This window comes from Panulirus ornatus, chromosome 6 (genome assembly GCF_036320965.1).
Source record: "Panulirus ornatus isolate Po-2019 chromosome 6, ASM3632096v1, whole genome shotgun sequence".
NCBI classification, from domain to species: Eukaryota; Metazoa; Arthropoda; class Malacostraca; order Decapoda; family Palinuridae; genus Panulirus; species Panulirus ornatus.
This window is the reverse complement of record NC_092229.1, coordinates 2,256,734-2,279,533: the sequence shown is the minus strand read 5'-3', so window position 1 is coordinate 2,279,533 and position 22,800 is coordinate 2,256,734. Positions and strand designations below refer to the sequence as shown.

Genomic DNA, 22,800 nt, shown 5'->3' with positions numbered 1-22,800 from the left:
TTTCAACTCTTGTACCTTTATCTTGACCTCCTGCCACTTTCTCTTATACATCTCCCCTGTTGCCTTCTTTTATGCATCTCCCAGTCATCTGCACTACTTCCCAGCAAGTATTGTCCAAACGCCTCTCTTTTATCTTTCACTAACAGCCTTACTTCTTCATCCCACTACTCACTACTCTATCTAATCTGCCCATCTCTCACCTTTCTCATGCCACATGCATCTTTTCGCAAGCCATCAGTGCTTCCCTAAATACATTCCGTTCCTCACCCATTCCCCTCACCTTTTGCCATTCTACACTCAATTCCTCCTGGTACTTCCTCACACAAGTCTCCTTTCCAAGCTCACTTACTCTCACCACTCTCACTCTCTTCTCCCCAACATTCTCTCTTCTTTTCCGAAAACCTCTACAAATCTTAACCTTTGCCTCCACAAGATAGTGGTCAGGTATCCCTCCAACCACCACTCTCAGCACATTAACATCCAAAAGTCTCCTTTTTAAATGCCTATCAATTAACACATAATCCAATAATGCCCTTTGACCATATCTCCTACAGAAATATCCCCATAAAAATATCTTACTGTAAATTACTCCCGATACCCACAATATGAGGGTAACTGTCAAAGCACTGTATCAATGTGAAATACGCCTCTGCAGGAATAATTAAAGGAAAATTAGATCAACTTATTTCTATGTCTATTTCTATGGATGCTTGGAATAGTAATTTGACATTCATTCTCAGAGCCCCCTTAAACTATTGGGCCTTGATCTCGGTACATAATTGCTTAGCAATAACATATACATCTGCAAGCAACCTTAGTGGTAGGCCTACAATGACAAAACATCTCTTCTAAGCTATAACTAATCACTAAAACTCATTCTGTTGCTAAATATTCATGTCAATCATTATTCCAAGGACTCGTACCATCAACACGTATAAAAAAAAAGAACCATAAACAATATATCATACAGAATCATGAAATTAATGTTCTCACCTAAAGCATATAAACAAGCTATTCTATTCTTGAAACGCTGATGACCGAGTCCTTTAAGGAGAGGCTTCACTAATGACCCTGACTGCATGTGAAACTTTGCCTTTGAAGCCTTAGCATAGGTGCTAACACACTCACTTGCAGCTTTACGCACCTCTGGACTACAGTCTATTACTGATGCTTTAAGAATATCAACAACGTCATTCATATATGTGATCAGTTTTTCCTCAAAATTCACTGTCAGAGCATGGATTATATTAATCAAGAGAAGCCTAACGTCCTCACTCTCTTCTATGACTGGCACAGTAGCCAGTCTATGGTGAACAATTGGGATGATATCAATCATATGTTCTTCTCTTACAACTGACTCCTGTATGAACCTTAGAACAATATTTGAGGCATTCATGCGATTCACTTCAGATTCGTCCGACATGCGAGTAATGAGTAAAGTCAAGGAAAATCCAAGAATCTCTGTTAAGTAATCTTTATCAAGTATCTTATCACTTTCAAATGTTAATTGCTGAAATCTTTCAAGTGCTTTTCTCCTCTTAGCTTTGTTAACGTTCTGCATTTCACTTAAAATAGCGTTCAATTCTGTGTATGATTTCGAGTTGGCATCCTTAGTCGCCATGGTTGCAAGAATGTAAACAAGTATGAAACGCGAATAAGTCAAGAGTGTCACAGTGAGAACAAAACACATGAAGTAATAGCTTTGAAAAGCAAAATGTGAGCTTGAACTTTTATACTAATTCAAACATTTATATCTATGCGGCAAGATTATAGCCATATAGATATTCCAAGTTTTCTTGAGCCGCACATAACTCACAATTTTGCTTGCGTTTTCTAAAAACTGACAGCACAAAGTTAGATTTATTAGTTTATCGCAGGGAACTTTTTCGTTCTTGGTTGTCTACCGTTAACATCTGCGGTCTCAGCCTTAACCGATACTTGCGAGTGTTTGTGGTCTGAACCTTGAATGCCCGCTATGCTCTCTACCGCTTGATGGGAGGTATTGTAATATGTTTCGACTATTCGGTGCGTGTGCATTCTTGGCCTTCTGTGCGCGTCTGTGGTCTCAGTCCTAACTTCAGCTGCGATTATTTGCGATCTCACTGGATGTTCCCTTCAAATGTTTGCGGTCCTAATATTTGGCTGTCCGCTACAAATTTTAACTCCTTTGTGGATTGTTCGCTGCGAATGTATACGGTCTCATCCCGGTCTGTTCGCTGTCATTGTTTGCGACCTCATTTTATCTGTTTGCTGCAAATGATCAGTCTCATTCTGAGCTGTTCGCTGCAGGTATATATAGTTTCATGCTTAGCTGCTTGATGCGATATGTTTGCGGCCTCATGCTTAACTGTTAATTTCGAGTGCTTACTGTCTTTTATTGGATTGTTCGCTTTACTGCTTGTTTTTAATCGCATGCAGGGCTGTTCGCTGAGCTTGTTCGTGGTTTTATGATCAGCTGTTCGCTGCGAGTGTTTGCTAGCTTTTTAATAGAACCACCACGTTGTTGTTGTTGTGACAGCTGATCCACACGTATGGCGGCGTGATTCATGCCATGCTCCTTATCCGTATTTCCCTGCACTTTTCTATAATGACTTGTAGAATATACCAGAAATTTTGAAGTAAAGACGACTGGGTGGTAACCTTTAGAGAAAGCAGTATAAAAGTAAGTTTGTCTTTTCTGACTAAGTTACTATAAAGTTTTTAATGTGAGAGAAGTATGAACCATGCTATGTTGCATCCTCCATGGAAATAAAATTGTGGAGGGGAAGAGGTTGTGATTGATGTGGTTGATATTATCTCGAAAGGTTAGGTTTGACTAATATATTTCAGGGAATGTTAATTGTAGAGATTATTTAAGTACGTCTAAAATGCATACGGAACAGGTCTTAGTCCTATGTAAAAGATATGTTAGACAACACTTCGAGTATACTGTACAGCCATGTTCTTCATATTTAAGAAAAGATTTACGCGCTTTAGAGAAAGAATTGGACGAGCTATTAATCTAGAATTAAGAAACGTGATATGAATAAAGATTAGATCGTCTCAAGTTAATCACATCGAAGGAGAGGATAGAGAGATGACATGATAGAAAGTTATAAATTAATGAAATAAGTGAAAGACATTCAAAGCTCAGAGTTCTTTTAAGAGGATAAGAATGGCCTTTGAATTAATATCAAGATTTTTCTGAAGGATATTAGTAAAAAGATTAGAAAGCACTTCACACATAGAGTGCTGGACTCCTAGAATAGATTACCTTATGAAATTATCAATTTAACCACAGTAAACCTATTTAGGAAGAATATGATAATATCCCTGGGGATATTATCCCTGGGGATAGGGGAGAAAGAATACTTCCCATGTATTCCCTGCGTGTCGTAGAAGGCGACTAAAAGGGAAGGGAGCGGGGGGCTGGAAATCCTCCCCTCTCTTCTTTTTTTTTCCCAAAAGAAGGAACAGAGAAGGGGGCCGAGTGAGGTTATTCCCTCAAAGGCCCAGTCCTCTGTTCTTAACGCTACCTCGCTAATGCGGGAAATGGCAAATAGTATAAAAAAAATGATAATATTAACTGATAGAATAATTGTGAATTTTGAATTTCGATAATCCTAGAAACAAGCATAAAAAGAATCAGATTGTGCATATTAGTTTGGCTTATTTATGGTAGTGAGATCATTTTCATTCATGATACCTATGCATGTATGTATGAATTATTTTGCTGAAAGACTAATTGATTTATTAGTTTAGCTTCACATGATTCCATGATTCTTACTTTTGATATCGGATAGTTTTGTTTGCAAGGGAAGATGATATAATGTTCAGATGATGGATAATAATTTGCCAAGAATGATTAGAATTAAAAAAGGATTTAGTAGGGTGACATGTATAAAGTGGTGTAGCGGTTACTGTTTCTGACTGTGATGCATTTGTGGGCCGCCTGCCTAGGGTTGAGGACATAGGTACAAATCCTGGCTGCAGCAGTCAATCCACAATGAACTTGGGGGTTGCCTGATAAATTGGTTATCTTGCATATGCAATGATATATAATATATTTATATTTATATTTATTTATTTATTTATTTTGCTTTGTCGCTGTCTCCCGCGTTTGCGAGGTAGCGCAAGGAAACAGACAAAAGAAATGGCCCAACCCACCCCCATACACATGTATATACATACACGTCCACACACGCAAATATACATACCTATACATCTCAATGTACACATATATATACACACACAGACACATACATATATACCCATGCACACAATTCACACTGTCTGCCTTTATTCATTCCCATCGCCACCTCGCCACACATGGAATACCATCCCCCTCTCCCCTCATGTGTGCGAGGTAGCGCTAGGAAAAGACAACAAAGGCCCCATTCGTTCACACTCAGTCTCTAGCTGTCATGCAATAATGCCCAAAACCACAGCTCCCTTTCCACATCCAGGCCCCACACAACTTTCCATGGTTTACCCCAGACGCTTCACATGCCCTGATTTAATCCACTGACAGCACGTCAACCCCGGTATACCACATCGGTCCAATTCACTCTATTCCTTGCCCGCCTTTCACCCTCCTGCATGTTCAGGCCCCGATCACTCAAAATCTTTTTCACTCCATCTTTCCACCTCCAATTTGGTCTCCCACTCCTCCTCGTTCCCTCCACCTCCGACACATATATCCTCTTGGTCAATCTTTCCTCACTCATTCTCTCCATGTGCCCAAACCATTTCAAAACACCCTCTTCTGCTCTCTTAACCACGCTCTTTTTATTTCCACACATCTCTCTTACCCTTACATTACTTACTCGATCAAACCACCTCACACCACATATTGTCCTCAAACATTTCATTTCCAGCACATCCACCCTCCTGCGCACAACTCTATCCATAGCCCACGCCTCGCAACCATACAACATTGTTGGAACCACTATTCCTTCAAACATACCCATTTTTGCTTTCCGAGATAATGTTCTCGACTTCCAAACATTCTTCAAGGCTCCCAGAATTTTCTCCCCCTCCCCCACCCTATTACTCACGTCCGCTTCCATGGTTCCATCCGCTGCCAGATCCACTCCCAGATATCTAAAACACTTTACTTCCTCCAGTTTTTCTCCATTCAAACTTACCTCCCAATTGACTTGACCCTCAACCCTACTGTACCTAATAACTTTGCTCTTATTCACATTTACTCTCAGCTTTCTTCTCTCACACACTTTACCAAACACAGTCACCAGCTTCTGCAGTTTCTCACATGAATCAGCCACCAGCACTGTATCATCAGCAAACAACAACTGACTCACTTCCCGAGCTCTCTCATCCACAACAGACTGCATACTTGCCCCTCTTTCCAAAACTCTTACATTCACCTCCCTAACAACCACATCCATAAACAAATTAAACAACCATGGAGACATCACATACCCCTGCCGCAAACCTACATTCACTGAGAACCAATCACTTTCCTCTCTTCCTACACGTACACATGCCTTACATCCTCGATAAAAACTTTTCACTGCTTCTAACAACTTGCCTCCCACACCACATATTCTTAATACCTTCCACAGAGCATCTCTATCAACTCTATCATATGCCTTCTCCAGATCCATAAATGCTACATACAAATCCATTTGCTTTTCTAAGTATTTCTCACATGCATTCTTTGAAGCAAACACCTGATCCACACATCCTCTACCACTTCTGAAACCACACTGCTCTTCCCCAATCTGATGCTCTGTACATGCCTTCACCCTCTCAATCAATACCCTCCCATATAATTTACCAGGAATACTCAACAGACTTATACCTCTGTAATTTGAGCACTCACTCTTATCCCCTTTGCCTTTGTGCAATGGCACTATGCAAGCATTCCGCCAATCCTCAGGCACCTCACCATGAATCATACATACATTAGATAACCTTACCAACCAGTCAACAATACAGTCACCCCCTTTTTTAATAGATTCCACTGCAATACCATCCAAACCTGCTGCCTTGCCAGCTTTCATCTTCCACAAAGCTTTTACTACCTCTTCTCTGTTTACCAAATCACTTTCCCTAACCCTCTCACTTTGCACACCACCTCGACCAAAACACCCTATATCTGCCACTCTATCATCAAACATATTCAAAAAACCTCCATAATACTCACTCCATCTCCTCACATCACCACTACTTGTTATCACCTCCCCATTAACCCCCTTCACTGAAGTTCCCATTTGCTCCCTTGTCTTACGCACTTTATTTACCTCCTTCCAAAACATCTTTTCATTCTCCCTAAAATTTAATGATACTCTCTCACCCCAACTCTCATTTGCCCTCTTTTCCACCTCTTGCACATTTCTCTTGACCTCCTGTCTCTTTCTTTTATACATCTCCCATTCATTTGCATTTTTTTCCCTGCAAAAATTGTCCAAATGCCTCTCTCTTCTCTTTCACTAATAATCTTACTTCTTCATCCCACCATTCACTACCCTTTCTAATCTGCCCACCTCTCATTCTTCTCCTGCCACAAGCATCTTTTGCGCAAGCCATCACTGCTTCCCTAAATACATCCCATTCCTCCCCCACTCCCCATACCTCCTTTGTCCTCACCTTTTTCCATTCTGTACTCAGTCTCTCCTGGTACTTCCTCACACAAATCTCCTTCCCAAGCTCACTTACTTTCACCAGATGCTTGTGTCTGAGTGTTTCCTACATGCCCAGAGCTCTTGATATGTATCATTTCATTTCATTTTATTTATTGATTCTCTTTCAAAGTACAAAAATTAGAATAACAACTTCATATGCAGCATCTTGTCAAAATGATTTGGGTAGAATTACATATTTAGGGCCTAAGTTATCTTTATAAAGCACCCATATATCATAAATTTAGATTTAAGGTCCTTATGCCCATGAATGGAGCAATTCTTTCTAACCTAACCTTACACTGTATATTCCCATATGGAAAGGATGTTTTTAATGAATCAGTCTCATCTTAACGATGAGAAAAAGTATTTCACATTCCTACCCAGTGATTAGGATGAGCCTCCTAAATACACAGAAAGTGTCCACAAGGTAAACTGTTATAAGATAATTCTGAGAATTCATGAGAACTTACTTTCTTACAGTTATGCTCAAATCACCTATTATATTTACTGAGAGTTTACTGTTAGAATTCCCATCATTGAGATTATTTAAGATTGGTGATTCCAGATAATGTTATCTGTTAGAACTAATAACTAAAGTACTTCACAGATGATGTCAAGTGAAAGAATGGGGTATGTAACCCTAAATGACCTACCTCCTCTGTCTCCTGAGCTGCAACTAAGAACAATGAACACCTGTGATATGTTTGACCCTGGGTAAGATAACTTCATCAGCATCTTGTGTCCAGTTTCAACTTATTGTCTTGCTATTTATTTTGTTTGATGTAGTTTTTGTTGATTTGCAGCTTACATGTTGTAATATTTCCCCTCTCTTTCATGTAAAATCTGAAACTGATAGTTTACAATAATATGAGGTGTAATGTCATTGATTGCTTAACAGTTCTCTTTAGAAATATTAGTGCCCTTTCATGAAGTGGCAAGTTTATAAATCTTCACAGCTTGAATATTTAGTTTTTTCTTTAGTACAGGTTGAGTTTTTGCTGTAGTCTAGTGCCTCTGTCTCTGATATTTTCACCTTGATCTTTTTGTTTCTCTTTATATACAGAAGTCATTACACCACTTTTCACCAAAAGTTGGTAATCCCTCACCCTGTCAGAACATAATTTAGCAAATTTACTTCTTTTATTTCATTGTTACTCTTTTTGGATCAAATCAGATAATGGTACCAACCATCTGAATTATGCAGTAATTATAGATTAATTTTTTTCGAAATGATTTTTATGCTTTTCAGATTAGAAAAGCTTAACTTACAGTGTGCAATTTGACCCCCATGATATCATCGCTTCATTTAATAGATGTTCAGTTTTCAGTTTCCTGCATAGTTCAGTCCATTTTTTATCTTTTTTTATGTTGGAAGCACCAGTCATGGACAAAGTCTACATCAAGGCTGAGCCTTAATTGAAATATAGAGAGGATTATGAAAGGGATAAGGAAGAGATAATGGGAACTGTTTAAAAATTTTGGAGGAAGTGAAAAACCATCTTTTAAAATGTAACAGGTCATAGTTATTGGGAAAGACTTGAGAGGGTGGAGGGTTCCAAAGCTTTGAGGTATAGGAAAAGAAACAGCTATCAAAATGGCCCACCCTTAAGTTGCCAACGGCCACACAGTAATCATATAGCACAACAGTTTGCCGAGTATTGTGTGGTCTGTCTAATGGTGGGGGCACACAAGCAGCCAGCTGTTGGGAGCAAATACCAAAGTAATACCTTTAGAAGAAGGAAAGTGATCAACCTGTTGACTCAACTTTTTGACAGAGAGATGATTAGAAACTGGGTCTTGGAGGCATTGAACTTAACCAGATTTCATCTGCCCTACTGAGATATCCTGTCTGAGTTTATAAAGGAGGTTGTGTCAAAACGAGATGTAGATCAAGTGAGAGAAGGAGTGAAATTGAAGGATGTTGAGGAATGCAGTGTTGAGTCATCAGCATATGAGTGCATCTGGTTATTTGTGGAGGGGAAAAAACTGATGAAAAAATAGATAAAAGTGTAGGAGACAGTACAGAACCTTGAGGGACACTGCTTTTGATGGAGAAAGGGGGAAGAGGGTGATCCATCAACAACTATGGAAATAGATTGGCTGGAGAGGAAGCAAGATATAAAGGGACAAATTGAGGGAGGGAAACCAGAAGAGGGGAGCTTAGAGATGAAAGCCTGATGCCAAACCCTGTCAAAATCTTTGGATATGCCAAGGGCATCTCCATAGGTTTCCCAAAAATCTTTCAGGGGTGATGACCAGACATTAGAAACATAGGAAAGGAATTCACCTGTGGATCTGCCTTATGAAAGCCGTACTGGTGATTAGAGAGAAGACTACGGGATTCAAGATATCTAAGCATATGGTTGTTGAGGAGGGATTCAAAGACTTTAAAAATGGTATATGTCAAAGCAACAGGTCAATATTTCGAGGGTTTAGAAGGGCCATCCTTCTTAGAGATTGGATGTACCAGTACATGCTTCCTAGAAGGAACATTTCTGGTTTTTAGGCAAAAGCAGAACAGATGAACAAGCACAAGTGCAAGTTCAGAGGCACACTCAGTACTTGGGGATAGATGCCATCAGGACATAATCCTTGCTTCTAACCAGAGAGAGGAGCACTTTTTTGACAGCCCAAAAAGAGATTACAGGGAGGGGAATATGATTAGTAAAAGGAGCATCAGAGGGTGATGGAATGTTAGAGTTATCAAAGGTGGAATTAGAGAACAAACGGTAACCAAAGAGAGTTGCATTGTTTATTGGAGAGATGGCTGTAGTACTGTCAGAACAGAAAAGTGAAGGAAAAGTTGAAAGACAAAAGTTGTTTGTGATGCCCTTAGTGAAAGACCAGAAAAACCTATCAGTGAATGATGAGGAAAGGTGAGCAAGCACCTTTGAATAAAGTAACTCTCTTTCACAAGGATAATGAGCTTGCAGTGATTACAGGCAGTGATAAATGCTTAATGGGAATCAGAGGAAGAAGAGATTTTCCAAACCTGATATGCTTGATCCCTTTCCTGAATGGCCTCAGAACAGGAACGGTTGAACCATGGATTGGCAGAAGAGGTCACGTAAGAGGAAGAAGGGATAAATACTTTCATTTCTGATACAATAACCTCTATTATGTACTTAACAGAGACAGAAGAATCACCACACGAAACCTCTATTATGTACTTAACAAAGACAGAAGAATCACCACACGAGACAGTAATTTACCCAATGAAAGTCAGAAAAAATTTTTCGTAAGTTCTTCCAGTTGTAGGGATAATTTTACCCAATGTGTTTTGTTTGCTAGGTTTCAGCTTCTCAGATACCCAACACCAGAACAAACTTGAACCTGGTCTAGGTGTACCTTGTCTGCTCATTATATTTTTTTCTGGATTCTAGTCTAGTTTTTCTTTCATTTTTTTAGCTTTAAAATTTGAAGAAAACTATATTGCCAGCAGAGCATATGTCCATCATTGACTACTGGTGATTGTTTTATAGAATTTACTTTACTTGAGATCTGAATATATATATTATTGTTACCGGTATCTATTTTCAGTTGGGACTGTTCATCAGCAGTAGATAGCAGATTGTCAGGGATAGGGAAGATTACTCCATCACATAGCATTCAGAACACCAAGAATGATGAGGACTTTTTTTTGTGGGACAGTGACCATGTCCTACAGGCAAATCTACTTCAGACAAATATAGAACAGTCCTTTGAAGGTATGTATTCCTTTTTCGAAGCGTTAGATTGAGTGGAGACTTATTTTTTCACTGACAGTTGTGAAAGATGCATGTTAGATAATTTTGTCCTATCAAAAAGGTTAGACCCAAATATGGCATTACCATACCACTCCAGCATATTTTTGACCTTCCTGAGCTATGCTTCCTTTACAAGTTAGGTAGTTGCAAGGTGTTTTGCAATTTGCAAGTTTTTTTGGAAGATGTGGGTCTTCATCAAAGATGTGTGATATCACCATGGTTGCTTAATCTGGTCATAAAAGGAATGGGGAGGTAGGTGAATGCAAAGGTCTTCGGGTAAGAGCAGATCTGTTGTATGTAAGGGGAAGTGCATCAGTTGTCATTTGCAGATGACATCTCTCGTGGCAAACTGAAGAACTTACAGAAGCTGCTGACAGAGTGTGGGAGAGTGAGTGAAGGGAAAATTTGAAATTTAATGCAAACAAAATAAAGATAATAAGTTGCTGCATGGGAATGGGACAGGATGGTTTGAGTGTAACTTTGAATGGGGGGACCCGGCAGAACCAGTGGGGTTGAAGTGGGTCATAGTGTGAAAGTGATGCCTAAGGTCTTAGATGGATTAAAGAGCATATTGGAGGGAGTAGTTGCTCTGTTGACTTATGGAAAAATTGGATATGTTTGAAGTTACAGTAGTCCCAACAGCATTGTGTGGATGTGATTCTTGGGTGGTTCCATCTACTGCTATGTCCACTCATGATTACTTCATTGTAGCAACACTAGACACTTCTCATCCAAACTGTTCTATCACCAACCACCATCCCCTAAGTAGAAATAAAAAGCGTATCCTTCACACATTAGCAACCTATAGTGTTCTGCAAATCCCCCACTGAACAAGACTTTGACAAACCACATACATACTTTAATAACTTGACAAACACAAGACAATTCCCCCCATCCCCAACCCACTCCTGAACTCCAATGGACATACATTCATCTAAAACCCTGTATAAGCATGTACAAGTTACACTTTCTCATCTGTGTTGTGGGCATCATGCCTATCTCTTTGCTAATACTGATTCATCATGTTGCAAGAACCCTGAAACCCAAGATGCAATTTCCATAGTGAAGATGCTGAAAGCTTATTCATTGCTTGACCTGCTCCTGCTCCACCCATACATACACAAAACATCACCACTATTCTTGACCTGTCTTCCTACCATTAGACACAGCTGGCTTCAGGAGCCCTGTGAGAGTCCATAGATAGAAACTTTATCAATATTTTACTCCTTTTCTTCGGCTGACAACACATCCGTGCTTAAGGTGACTTGTCACTTGCAGCTTAACCACATGTAGCTGGAGTTCAGTGACATCAATATAGGCATCTGTCTTTCAAAACTTTTAGTCAGATTGCAGAATTAGATTCCTCTATTTGAACTAACATTCGTAGCTTGGAAGCATATGGAGCATACATTCATGTTTTGTGAATCAGAAAATGTTCAGAAATGGTAAGTGGAGGTATGATGTCAACTAGAGTATTTGCACACATATCCAATCATTTCCAGTAAGTGTCAACTTGTCAGGAGAAAAGATTATGTAGTGGACCTTGCTAGTTGTAGGCTATTGAAGGAACAGATTTTTGAGTGGGAACTTTAGCAAACTCTTCTCATAGAATTCAGTATAGAGAGAGAATGGTTTTTTGTGAGGCACATGGTGTGAGATAGTAGCTTTCATAAAAAGTACTTTCTCTTCCCAGTGACTTTTTACAGTGTTACTGTGAGGGGAAAACTTATGAGGGCTCACCCCACTTTAGAAATATACCTCACTTTGTATAGTAGCAAGATGGGGGCTGCAGAAATGCATCTTGGAAATTGATATATTTACAGTTACATTTAACTTAGCTCTGAGTCTGTTATGGTTATCTTCTCTTTGGGGTATGGGTTGATATATTTACAGTTACAACTGATTTAGCTCTGAGTCTGTTATGGTTATCTTTTCTTCGGGGTAGGGGGGAATACATGAAGGCACCATACATCCTGAATAGATTCTTTGCTGAGGATTCTCTCAAACTAGACTCTTGTCACTAAAGGGGACTAGCATCCTTAGTTTTTACCGAGTGTACTGCTTAAGTTGATTCCATCTTTGAAATACCATAGCCCATCTTCTTATGGACAAATCTTCATTATGAATTCAAACCCAGACTTTCAGAAAATCAGAAAAAATAACCAAACCTCTGGGAGGTACCTGGGATACATTCATAGGTTCTAGTTCCACCCAGATACTCTTGCAAATATAAATCACCTAATATAAAGGAAAGCAAGTTCGTTAGTGGTCATATAAATCCTGAACTTCACAGACTTTACATGAATAATACAATGATAATGAATTCCATAGGTGATCCACAGTTTTTTCAACATGTAAGAAAAAAGATAAGAATTTCCAGAATTATGATGTATCAGTATGAACACCTTACAACAACTGATCAGTCAGGTTATGCAACTTCCTGAGTGGTCGGAAAGTCAAATGAAAAGGGCTACCCATATCCATTATAGATATATATATTTTTTTACTTAATCGCTTTTTCCCATGTCAGCGAGATAGTGCTAGGAAACCGATGAAGAAAGACCCATCCACTCATTTACACACATATATACATACATACACATACATATAGTTACATTATAATTTTTTTTTTTTTTTTACTTAATCACTGTTTCCCGCATCAGCGAGGTAGTGCCAGGAAACAGATAAAGAATGGCCCATTCACTCATATACACATTCATATATTTATTTACTTATTATACTTAATCGCTATTTCCCGCATTAGCAAGGTAGCGCAAGGAAACAGACGAAAAAGTGGCCTAACCCTCCCATTTACACATGTATATACATAAATGCCCACACACGCACATATACATACCTATACATTTCAACGTATACATACATATGCATACACAGACATAGACATATATACACATGTACATATTCATACTTGCTGACTTTATCCATTCCTGTCGCCTCCCTGTCACACATGAAATAACATCCTCCCCCCGACCTCACACCACATATTGCCCTCAAACATTTAATTTCCAACACATCCACCCTCCTCCGCACAACTCTATCTATAGCCCATGCCTCGCAACCATATAACATTATTGGAACCACTATTCTTTCAAACATACCTATTTTTGCTCTCTGAGATAATGTGCTCGCCTTCCACACATTCTTCAACACTCTCAGAACCTTCGTCCCCTCCCCCACCCTATGACTCACTTGCACTTCCATGATTACATCCGCTGCTGAATCCACTCCCAGAAATCTAAAACACTTCATTTCCTCCAGTTTTTCTCCATTCAAACTTACCTCCCAATTAACTTGTCCCTCAACCCTACTGAAACTAATAACCTTGCTCTTATTCACATTTACTCTCAACTTTCTTCTTTCACACACTTTACCGAACTCAGTCACCAACTTCTGCTGTTTCTCACCCAAATCAGCCACCAGCGCTGTATCATCAGCGAACAACAACTGACTCACTTCCCAAGCACTCTCCTCCACCACAGACTGCATACTTGCCCCTCTCTCCAAAACTTTTGCATTCACCTCCCTAACCACCCCATCCATAAACAAATTAAACAACCATGGAGACATCACGCACCCCTGCTGCAAACCGACATTTACTGGGAACCAATCACTTTACTCTCTTCCTACTCGTTTACATGCCTTATGTCCTTGGTAAAAACTTTTCACTGCTTCCAGCAACATACCTCCCACACCATATACTCTTGATACCTTCCACAAAGCATCTCTATCAACCCTATTACATGCTTTCCCCAGTTCCATAAATGCTACATGCATATCCATGTACATTCTTCAAAGAATGTATATTCAAGCTTGCCTTCATCCATTCCCAGCACCACCCTGCCCCATAGGAAACAGCATCGCTACCCCTTGCATTTACCTTCCTAACCACCTCATCCATAACCAGATTAAACAGCCATGGGGACATCTCACATCCCTGCTGCAGGCTGACCTTTACTGGGAACCAATCATTCTCTCTTCCTACTTGTACACATGTCTTACATCCTTGATAAAGACTTCTCACTGCTTCTAGCAACTTACCTCCCACACCATATGCTTATAAGACCTTCCACAAATCATCTCTGTCAACCCTGTCAAATGCCCTCCCCAGATCAGTAAATGCTAATGCAAATCCTTCTGTTTTTAAGTATTTCTCACACAGATTCTTCGAAGCAAACACCTGATCCACACATTCCTCAAAGCAAACACCTGATCCACACATCCTCTACCACTTTTGAAACCACGCTGCTCCTCCCCAATCTGATGCTCTGCACATGCCTTCACCCTCTCAATCAGTACCATCCCATACAATTTTCCAGGAATGCTCAGCAAACTTATGCCTATGTAGTTTGAACACTCACCTTTATTCCTTTTGTCTTTGTACACTGGCACTATACATGCATTCTGCCAGTCCTCAGGCACCTCATCATGATCCATTCATACTGTGAATATCCTTACCAACTGATCAACAGCACAGTCACCCCCTTTCTTAATGAATTCAGCTGCAATACCATCCAAACCTACTGCCTTGCTGGATTTCACCTTCCATAAAGCTTTCACCACCTCTTCTCTCTTCACCAAACCACTCTCCCTGACTCTCACTTTGCACGCCACTCCAAACTAAGCACCCTACATCTGCCACTCTTATCATCAAACACTGTAACCTTCAAAATACTCACTCCATCTCCTCACTACCTGTTATCACTTCCCCCTTTGCCCCCTTCACCTATGTTCCCATTTGTTCTCATGTCATTTGCACATTATTTCCCTCCATCAAAATATTCGTTTTTATTCTCCCTAAAGTTTAATGATACTCTCTGATCCTAACTCTCATTTGCCCTTGTTTTCAACCCTTGCACCTTCCTCTTGACTTCCTGCTGCTTTCTCTTAAACATCTGTAATGTAGAGGTGTCAATGACACCATCATGCAGTATGCAGGGATGTCCACAAAAATGCAGTCACTAAACATTTTCATGAAAAGGATCACCCCATAGACCTTGAAGATCTCGTTGATTGTACTTGATCGCTGTTTCCATCTGCTGTTCTGATGGCCTCTTTTCTACTGAAAAAACATGAGACATATATAGAAACGGATATGTAAAACAAAGATCAGTGTTTACACTTCCTGGAAATATTCATGAAAGCAGTGGTTCATACAGTATTTTCTTATAACTGCTTCTTTCTGCAACGGTTAGCATCAAGATTGACATTTCATTAGCACTGAATATGTATGATCCATTGATTACATGAGTAAGCATATACATGCACATGGGGTACGTTTTCTTGCATGTAAAAGCATGTTTATATACAGATATCTTAGAGTGGGAATACATGTTTGCATGTGTGTATACATATGTGTACAGGTGGATGTGTAAATATGTATGTGTGTATATATATTTGTACAAGTGAGTATGTAGATACGTATACATATATATGTGTTTATGCAGGCATGTCTGTGTATGTAAATGGTAAAGTAGGCTTGTATACATCTTTATGGATGTATTTTTGTTTGTACACATATGGATAACCTTTAGAACTACACCTTCCATAGAATGAAAACTGTCCCACTTATTGGCTAAATTATACATTTACTTCCCGCATCCAATAGTACTTGGTCTGCTTTCATGTATTCTAACTTAAAACCCTGATATTGCTATTGTAAGTTCAAAGTTATCGGGTGAGGATTCATTCAGTTAGGTAAATAGATTCTATTTACCTAACTGTTGATGTTGGGGCATCAACAGTTGCCCCAAGCAGAAGAAAGTCTCTCTTCGTAACCCACAGACCCTAGCATCAGAAACATAGAATGCAGACATCAGTCTGTTTAACCATGTAGGGGTACAGTGAACCAAGATTTTGGTTGACTGCAGAAAATGTTTGTCCCAGGAAGACAATCCATATTTATTTTAGAAGAATCATATTTGCTGATTGTCATCCTGTACTGTATCTGTATTAGTAGGTGGATGTTCTGTCTAATGCTTATCCTGAATGGTTAATGAATTTGGTTACATAATAGTCATGAAGTGCTTCCACAGTAGAGGACATATGGTGACTTGAATCAAAAGGTGTTTTGAAATGTACAAGATGATTTGCAGAACACTAACAGTTTGCTGGTAAATCACTGGTATTAGAAGCATTCAAGACATTTATGCTTGGGATTTAGAAGATATTTCTCTTCCTATTAAATCAAAGTCTAATGAATATATGTTTGCACAGAATATGTCTCTACTCCTGAATACGGAAAGGTTCACAAAAAGTATTTTCCTTTTTCCTCAAAGACAAAAGCTGTAGGCTTGTTTTGATATTATTTATCCATGTAACTATCTTGGCTGCAAGTTTTTCTGCAATTCAGTTGTAATTGTTATTTCTTGCAGGGGGCATTGGCTTGCTGTCATTTGCTGAGGATTGCCTCGCAGTTGAAGGTCATAGCTTTCTTCATGATACAGCAAGCAACATGTCAGATGCTTCTTCCTCTTCATCAACCATCACTTCACATTCAGTTCCTCAGTCACCAGATCACTCATTGATAACTTTGGAAGAAATTTCTTCTTCAGATGCAGCACCCACAACGCTGATGTTTTCAAGTCTTTCAAGCAATTTGGATAACTCCTCACCATTAAGTTGTATGCTGCCTGATGTTTTCTGTGAAGAATCACAGGAAAACTTAGAGGCCCATTGTAGCCAGGAACAACAGGAAAGTAGGAAAAGGTCAAAGATGAATCCAAATACTAAGGGATTTTATGGAAGGAAAAGCAGCCATCAGGAGAAATGCAGAAAGTCACATCGATCACCTCTAACAGCAGCCTCTCAGCCATCCTCTTGCTCCAATAGGTTATCTAATTTCCTGTGTGCTTCAGCTCCAAATTGCCAAGCGGCTCCATGTCAGCGGTACAGAGTTACTGCTAAGGAAAATGATTTGTGTTCAAGAAAGAAGAAAATTCTTAGTATATTGGATAGTAACGTTAAGTGGTAAGCACTTTCCAAATAGTGTTTTTTTAGGCAGATCCTAAATCTGGCCTTTCTTACCTTAGATATTTACATGAACATTTAATTGGAATGTTAGAATAATTACTTCACATGTGTGAAAACTAATTGACCGTACAGAATTCATTTGCATTTTTTTTTTTTTTTGAGAAGCATGGGGATGAAGTTGTTTGGGAATAATTTCACAGAGATATTCAGTCATGCCCTTCTGTAAATTCATGTATGTATAGTGGGAGCAGCAACAGCCCAAATACTTAGTTGTGGGATGATACGTATGATTAATTCAAAAGGTACCTATGACAAGACTAAGCTCCACTTGGCAGCAAAAGCAGACATAACAAAACAACAAACCACAGAAGCAAGCTACTTTGTAATCACAAACATTCATCACCTTCATGATAAAACAAAAGTACTTCCATTACATTCCCACCACAGCTTGCTCCATACCAGGTTCTTTGCAACAGCACTCAACCCATCCTACTCAAACTGTTCCATAACCAATGATCAAACCACGAGCAGAAGAAAATACTACCCTGCCTCCAGTCAACTTGGGATGAGAGTCTGGCCTGTATGTGTTGCAAGGACAACTGGGGCGGTTCAACACTGGTTTTGTGCAGGTGTTGCAAAAAATTGGCCCCTTCAACACTAGTGTTGCATGGGTGTTTGTGCCAACTAAAGAGCCTCAACAACAAATGTTCTATGTGTTACGGCAGGTTGGGGTAGCGTTGCATAGTTGTTGCAATAATTAGGACAGTTCAGTTTTACTGTTGTGTGGATGTTGCGACAACTGAGACGGTTCATCTACACAACACTAGTGGTGAACTCTCCTGGTTGTCGCATCATCTACGCAACACTAAAACTGAACTGTCCTAATTGGCACAACAGCTATGCAACACTAGACTGTCCTGTCACAACACATATAACAGTTGTTGTTTTGACATGTAGGTTCTCTTCCCCACCTTCCTTAACTATTTCAACATTGACAGAACATATTGACACTTCAGAAGTATTACATGACAAGCACTAAGCGACCACTCCCAACCTAATCTTACTTCCGGTCCACCAGATATACATTGTCTGTAACTTTATTCTCAAGGAATATATTATTTACATTTTCTTCTGTGTTCTGGACCTTATCTCTCTTTTTATAAAAACTTGTTCATCTTATCACAAGAATCCTTCATAACCAGGATGCAGCTTCCTGACAGCAAACATTGAAAGCCAAAAGCTCAGTTTTCCTGCTCACACTCAGTAAAGACAGAAACGCAACAATGCTTTTCTTGATCTGTGGCCCTTCTGGATTTCTCAGCAGTATTGAAGGTAGGGTACTTGTGTAATGTCATATGTTCTCTTCTCAGCCACCTGTTTGGATTGGTGTCAGATGCTTTGAGGCAATCCAAGAATGCATAACCCACCTGCTAATCGTTTTTCTAGATCTGTCATAGAAATTTAGATGTTATATTTGACTTCTTATCCTGGGAACCTTGCTGCTTTTCATATAGCTTTTTATTATCCATTCTAGTGTTATACATACCTGTTTCTTTATAGACACCGGCAAGTAATTCAATGCATTCACCATATCCCCCTTTTCAGAAATAGTTGTGATGGAATCAAACAACAAGAACAAAAGCATGGAACTAGAGTAATGAGGGAGATCATAGTGAATAATACCAGAATCATACTAGATATTGTAGGAGACTATAGATATTAGAAGCCATTCACATCAGACAGAAAGCTCCTGTCATGAATATGTATTTACATAACATCAGTCTGTCTTACTTTGATATTTTCAGCAATATGTCATATGGTGTGTCAGTTGTTGGTACACATTCTAAAAGTAAAAATAGATTGCTGTCATCAGGAAAATGCACTTTATGTGGATCAGCATCATCCAGTATTCCATTATTGGCTTGTTTAACAATGTTTATTCTTTTATGGTTACAGTTTTGACGTAGCCATTGGCTGATTAGTTGTGCATTCAATGCTTATCTCATGAATTTTGATGCAAACACATTACAATGGACAGATGACTATAACAAAAGCTAATTTTTTTTTCAAAATAATTCATTGAACAAAGGGATTACAATGGGCATGTGATAATAATGTAAGGTTTTATTCAAAAATGATTTATTATACTATGGGATTACAGTGAGCACATAATTGTAACAAGATTTTCTTAAAGATGATTTATTGTACAAAAGGATTATATTTGGCTCATGATTTTAACATATTTTTCCAAAGATGATTTGTGACAAAATAGGATTACAGTGGGACGATGACTATAGAACCATGTTTATTTTCAGAGTTAATTGATCCACCAATTTATAACATAATTTTGCTTCTGAAAATAGATGCAGTGTCAAAATTGTAAGTATCTTACCATTATCTGTAAGGTGTTCTGTTATTTCTTACAGGTTTTGTTGAGACCTGTATTTAAACTGCTTCATTTCTCCATAGAGGCATGTTCAAGTGTATGTCTGTATCCCCCAACACATTTTACATTTCATATGATTATTAGTTGTGTCAAAACTAAACTGCTAGTGGCACCAGTCTAAACTGCCAGTGGCACCCATAGCTGATTATGAATGCAGCAGTGACAACATTGTGCAGTTTACTGATCTCATTACTTATGCCATTTCTGTTTTACATGAAACATCATTTTAATGGACCAAGAATGCCTATTTGTACTCTGCATCTTGCTTCAGGTTAATATGCTAGTTCTTTCATGATTGCTATTTGTAAACATTTATATGACAGCCTGATACTGTGTTCAACAGCCCCTACATTTATTGGAGATTTAGCTATTGAATCAACGACATTCTTTCTGAGATCTTTGTATAAGAGGGAAATCCACAATTGTATTACTTGAATTCCTTTACCAATAGTGAATGTGTATGTGTATTTGGCTTCTGGAAAAGTATTTTAACTTTTGATCTCAAGGTATTCAGGGCAAATAGTGATGATTGAAAGATAAAGATAATTGAACTGACTGTGGTAGCAGTTTCTGCAAGCTCAAGAATGATGAGATATTCCCTCAGAGGCCCAGTCCTCTGTTCTTGACGCTACCTCGCTAACGCGGGAAATGACGAATAGTTTGAAAGAAAAGAAAAAAAAGGTTCTCATAGTGTTATGATGGACTAAGTTACAATGGCAGCATTTCCAATTGGGAGAGTCAAGATGTCTGTCGTTATGATCATTCTGGTTATTGAAGATTCTTTGTGTTTATAAGCCCTGCTTGCATCAGTATGTTATGGATCATATGTTGTTAGTGTCTGACTTGGGTAAGAGATACTGATGTTAAAGGGAGTTATCTGCCACGGTGGTGGGAAGTTGTTTTTTCGTAACTATGTAACTATATAACTTTACATTAGTCTTTCTCCTCTCTCTCTTGGAAAAGGAGAATGTTCTGATTGAATGTAAACAAAAGGAAGGTGTTAAGATGCAGCAGAGAGATGAGACAGGATGGTTTTACATTAAGTTTTAAGTGGGTATGATCTTGGAATTGGAGTGCCCTCAGTATCTGGAAATGGACTTGCAGCAGATGAAATTGTGAAGGCTGAAGTGAGTCTGAAGATAGTAGAGGGGGGCCAAGGTTCTGGGTGCATTGAGGAGTGTATGGAAGTAGAGGTCTGTGTCTGTAAGTCATGTTTGAGTTTATAGTATTTCTGACTGTTGTATGTATGTGAGTTTTAGGCCTGACAGCAAAAGAACTGAGGATGGACTTGCTGGAAATGAAATGCCTGATGACAGTATGTGGTGTGAGGTAGGTTGATTTAGTGTTTGAGAGTGAGAGGTGTGGCAGTAAATGCAGTGTTGTTGAGAGGGCTGAAAGGAGTGTTATCAATGGATCGTACATATGGAAAGGGTGAGTGAAGAAAGATTGTCTATGAAGAATTAAGTGTTAGAAGTGGGGGGAAGACAGGGAAGGTGAAGACCAAGAAAATGGAAGGATAGAGTGAAAGATGCTTTGGGATATTGGGGCCTTAACATTCAGGAAGATGAGAGGCATTAATAGGATGGAATGAATTTAGTTGATATGGTATACAGTAAGTGTTAGGCTGAATCAGGACATATGAAGCAATTGAGGTAAACCAAATAGTAACCATTGGGGTTTAGTTGTGGATGGTGGGATCTGGTGTGAGTGCATTATATTTGACAGTTAAAGAGAAGATGTGTGCAGGTGGGGCCATTATTCCTGTTACCATACCTTGCAAAGGTAAGCGAAGCAATTATGTATAAAGAGAAAAATCAATAGACATATTGATTTTCTTTCTTACTTGTTTGCCTTTTACCGTGTTAGCAAGATATTGCCAGGAACTGACAAGGAAAGGCCTCATTCACTCATCTATTCTCTGACTGTCATGTATAATGCACTAAAACTGGATAATGATATTTATATTATATTATGCTTGTTGACAGGAGTGAGCTGAACAGCAGTGAACAGTACACAGTTGGTGAAGGCCTAGGCACTATTCTCTCCCAGTCTTTAGGTGTTCGAGAGAGACTGGATCTCCTTCGTCTTCTTAGATCCAGTTCTTCAGAAAGTCCTCTTATCAGTTCTGGAGATGTTGATTACACATCCTCGTTAGATGATGAAAAGTTTGAAAGTGTACGTGTTTATTTAAGAGAGCTTGATAATGAAGGCGGAAATAAGATGAACAAATTAACCATTAGTAAGGTAAGGGAAAGCTGCCAGTATTCATTGTTCATTTTGATTCAGTTTTTAATGGCCGCCCCTCATCCTATTTGATTTTTTCGTAGCCAATACCAACAGTTTATTTTGTACTGATGTTGGCAGTGATTATGCACAGCTACTGTGATGTATTTCCATAGCATAACTGTCTGGCTCATCAAGGATATAATTTTCTTGGTCTTGCAAAGCTATATTTTTCCTTCTTGTTCTTATCTTGCTCATATACACCGTCATCTTGACTGCACTTGATCAATGGTCTCTCACTTATGCCCTGCTGTGTTTATTTTGTTTATGCTTTCTCAAAACAATTTCCTGACTTTTATGTAGTTCCTTCATGAATGTCAGGTTCCCTTTGGCAAGAGGGAACCTGACTTGTATACACCTTCATCTTGACTGCACTTGATCAATGGTCTCTTACTTATGCCCTGTTTTGTTTATTTTGTTTATGCTTTCTTTAAATGAACTCCCTGACTTTTATGTAGGTCCTTTATGAATGTCAGGTTCCCTTTGGCAAGAGAGAATAATATAACTAGTATCCCACATTCAAGCTTAATGCTTGCAAAATATCTACCAGTGATTATACAGTAGTTTGTCCTAAAGGCAGTCTGAAAAAATTTGTTTAAAAGCATTGTTGTGACTATCTTCCTAGCCTTCAATACCTCATACAACTAGCAATGACATAATGCTACCACGCCCCATCATCACTTTTCAAACAACTTTCACATCAGTCTCA

At 38.9% G+C, this 22,800-nt stretch overlaps 2 protein-coding genes across 3 annotated transcripts in view; one reads left to right on the top strand and one right to left on the bottom strand.

Moving 5' to 3' along the window:
* Dnaaf5 (Dynein axonemal assembly factor 5) overlaps positions 1-2,167 on the bottom strand; it is a 42,733-nt gene extending 40,566 nt beyond the window's left edge. Inside the window, exon 1 of the mRNA XM_071662356.1 lies at positions 994-2,167. Coding sequence (XP_071518457.1) covers positions 994-1,690 — 697 coding nt within the window. The 5' untranslated portion in view covers positions 1,691-2,167. The remainder of the gene's footprint in view (positions 1-993) is intronic.
* A 331-nt stretch (positions 2,168-2,498) lies between these two features.
* Positions 2,499-22,800, top strand: part of LOC139748998 (uncharacterized) — a 36,631-nt gene continuing 16,329 nt past the window's right edge. Inside the window, exons 1-5 of one of the 2 annotated variants that reach the window (XM_071662358.1) lie at positions 2,499-2,662; positions 7,234-7,340; positions 10,167-10,333; positions 16,765-17,359; positions 21,794-22,052. In XM_071662358.1, coding sequence (XP_071518459.1) covers positions 7,234-7,340; positions 10,167-10,333; positions 16,765-17,359; positions 21,794-22,052 — 1,128 coding nt within the window. In that variant the 5' untranslated portion in view covers positions 2,499-2,662. The remainder of the gene's footprint in view (positions 2,663-7,233; positions 7,341-10,166; positions 10,334-16,764; positions 17,360-21,793; positions 22,053-22,800) is intronic. The other variant, XM_071662357.1, reaches the window with a different exon arrangement.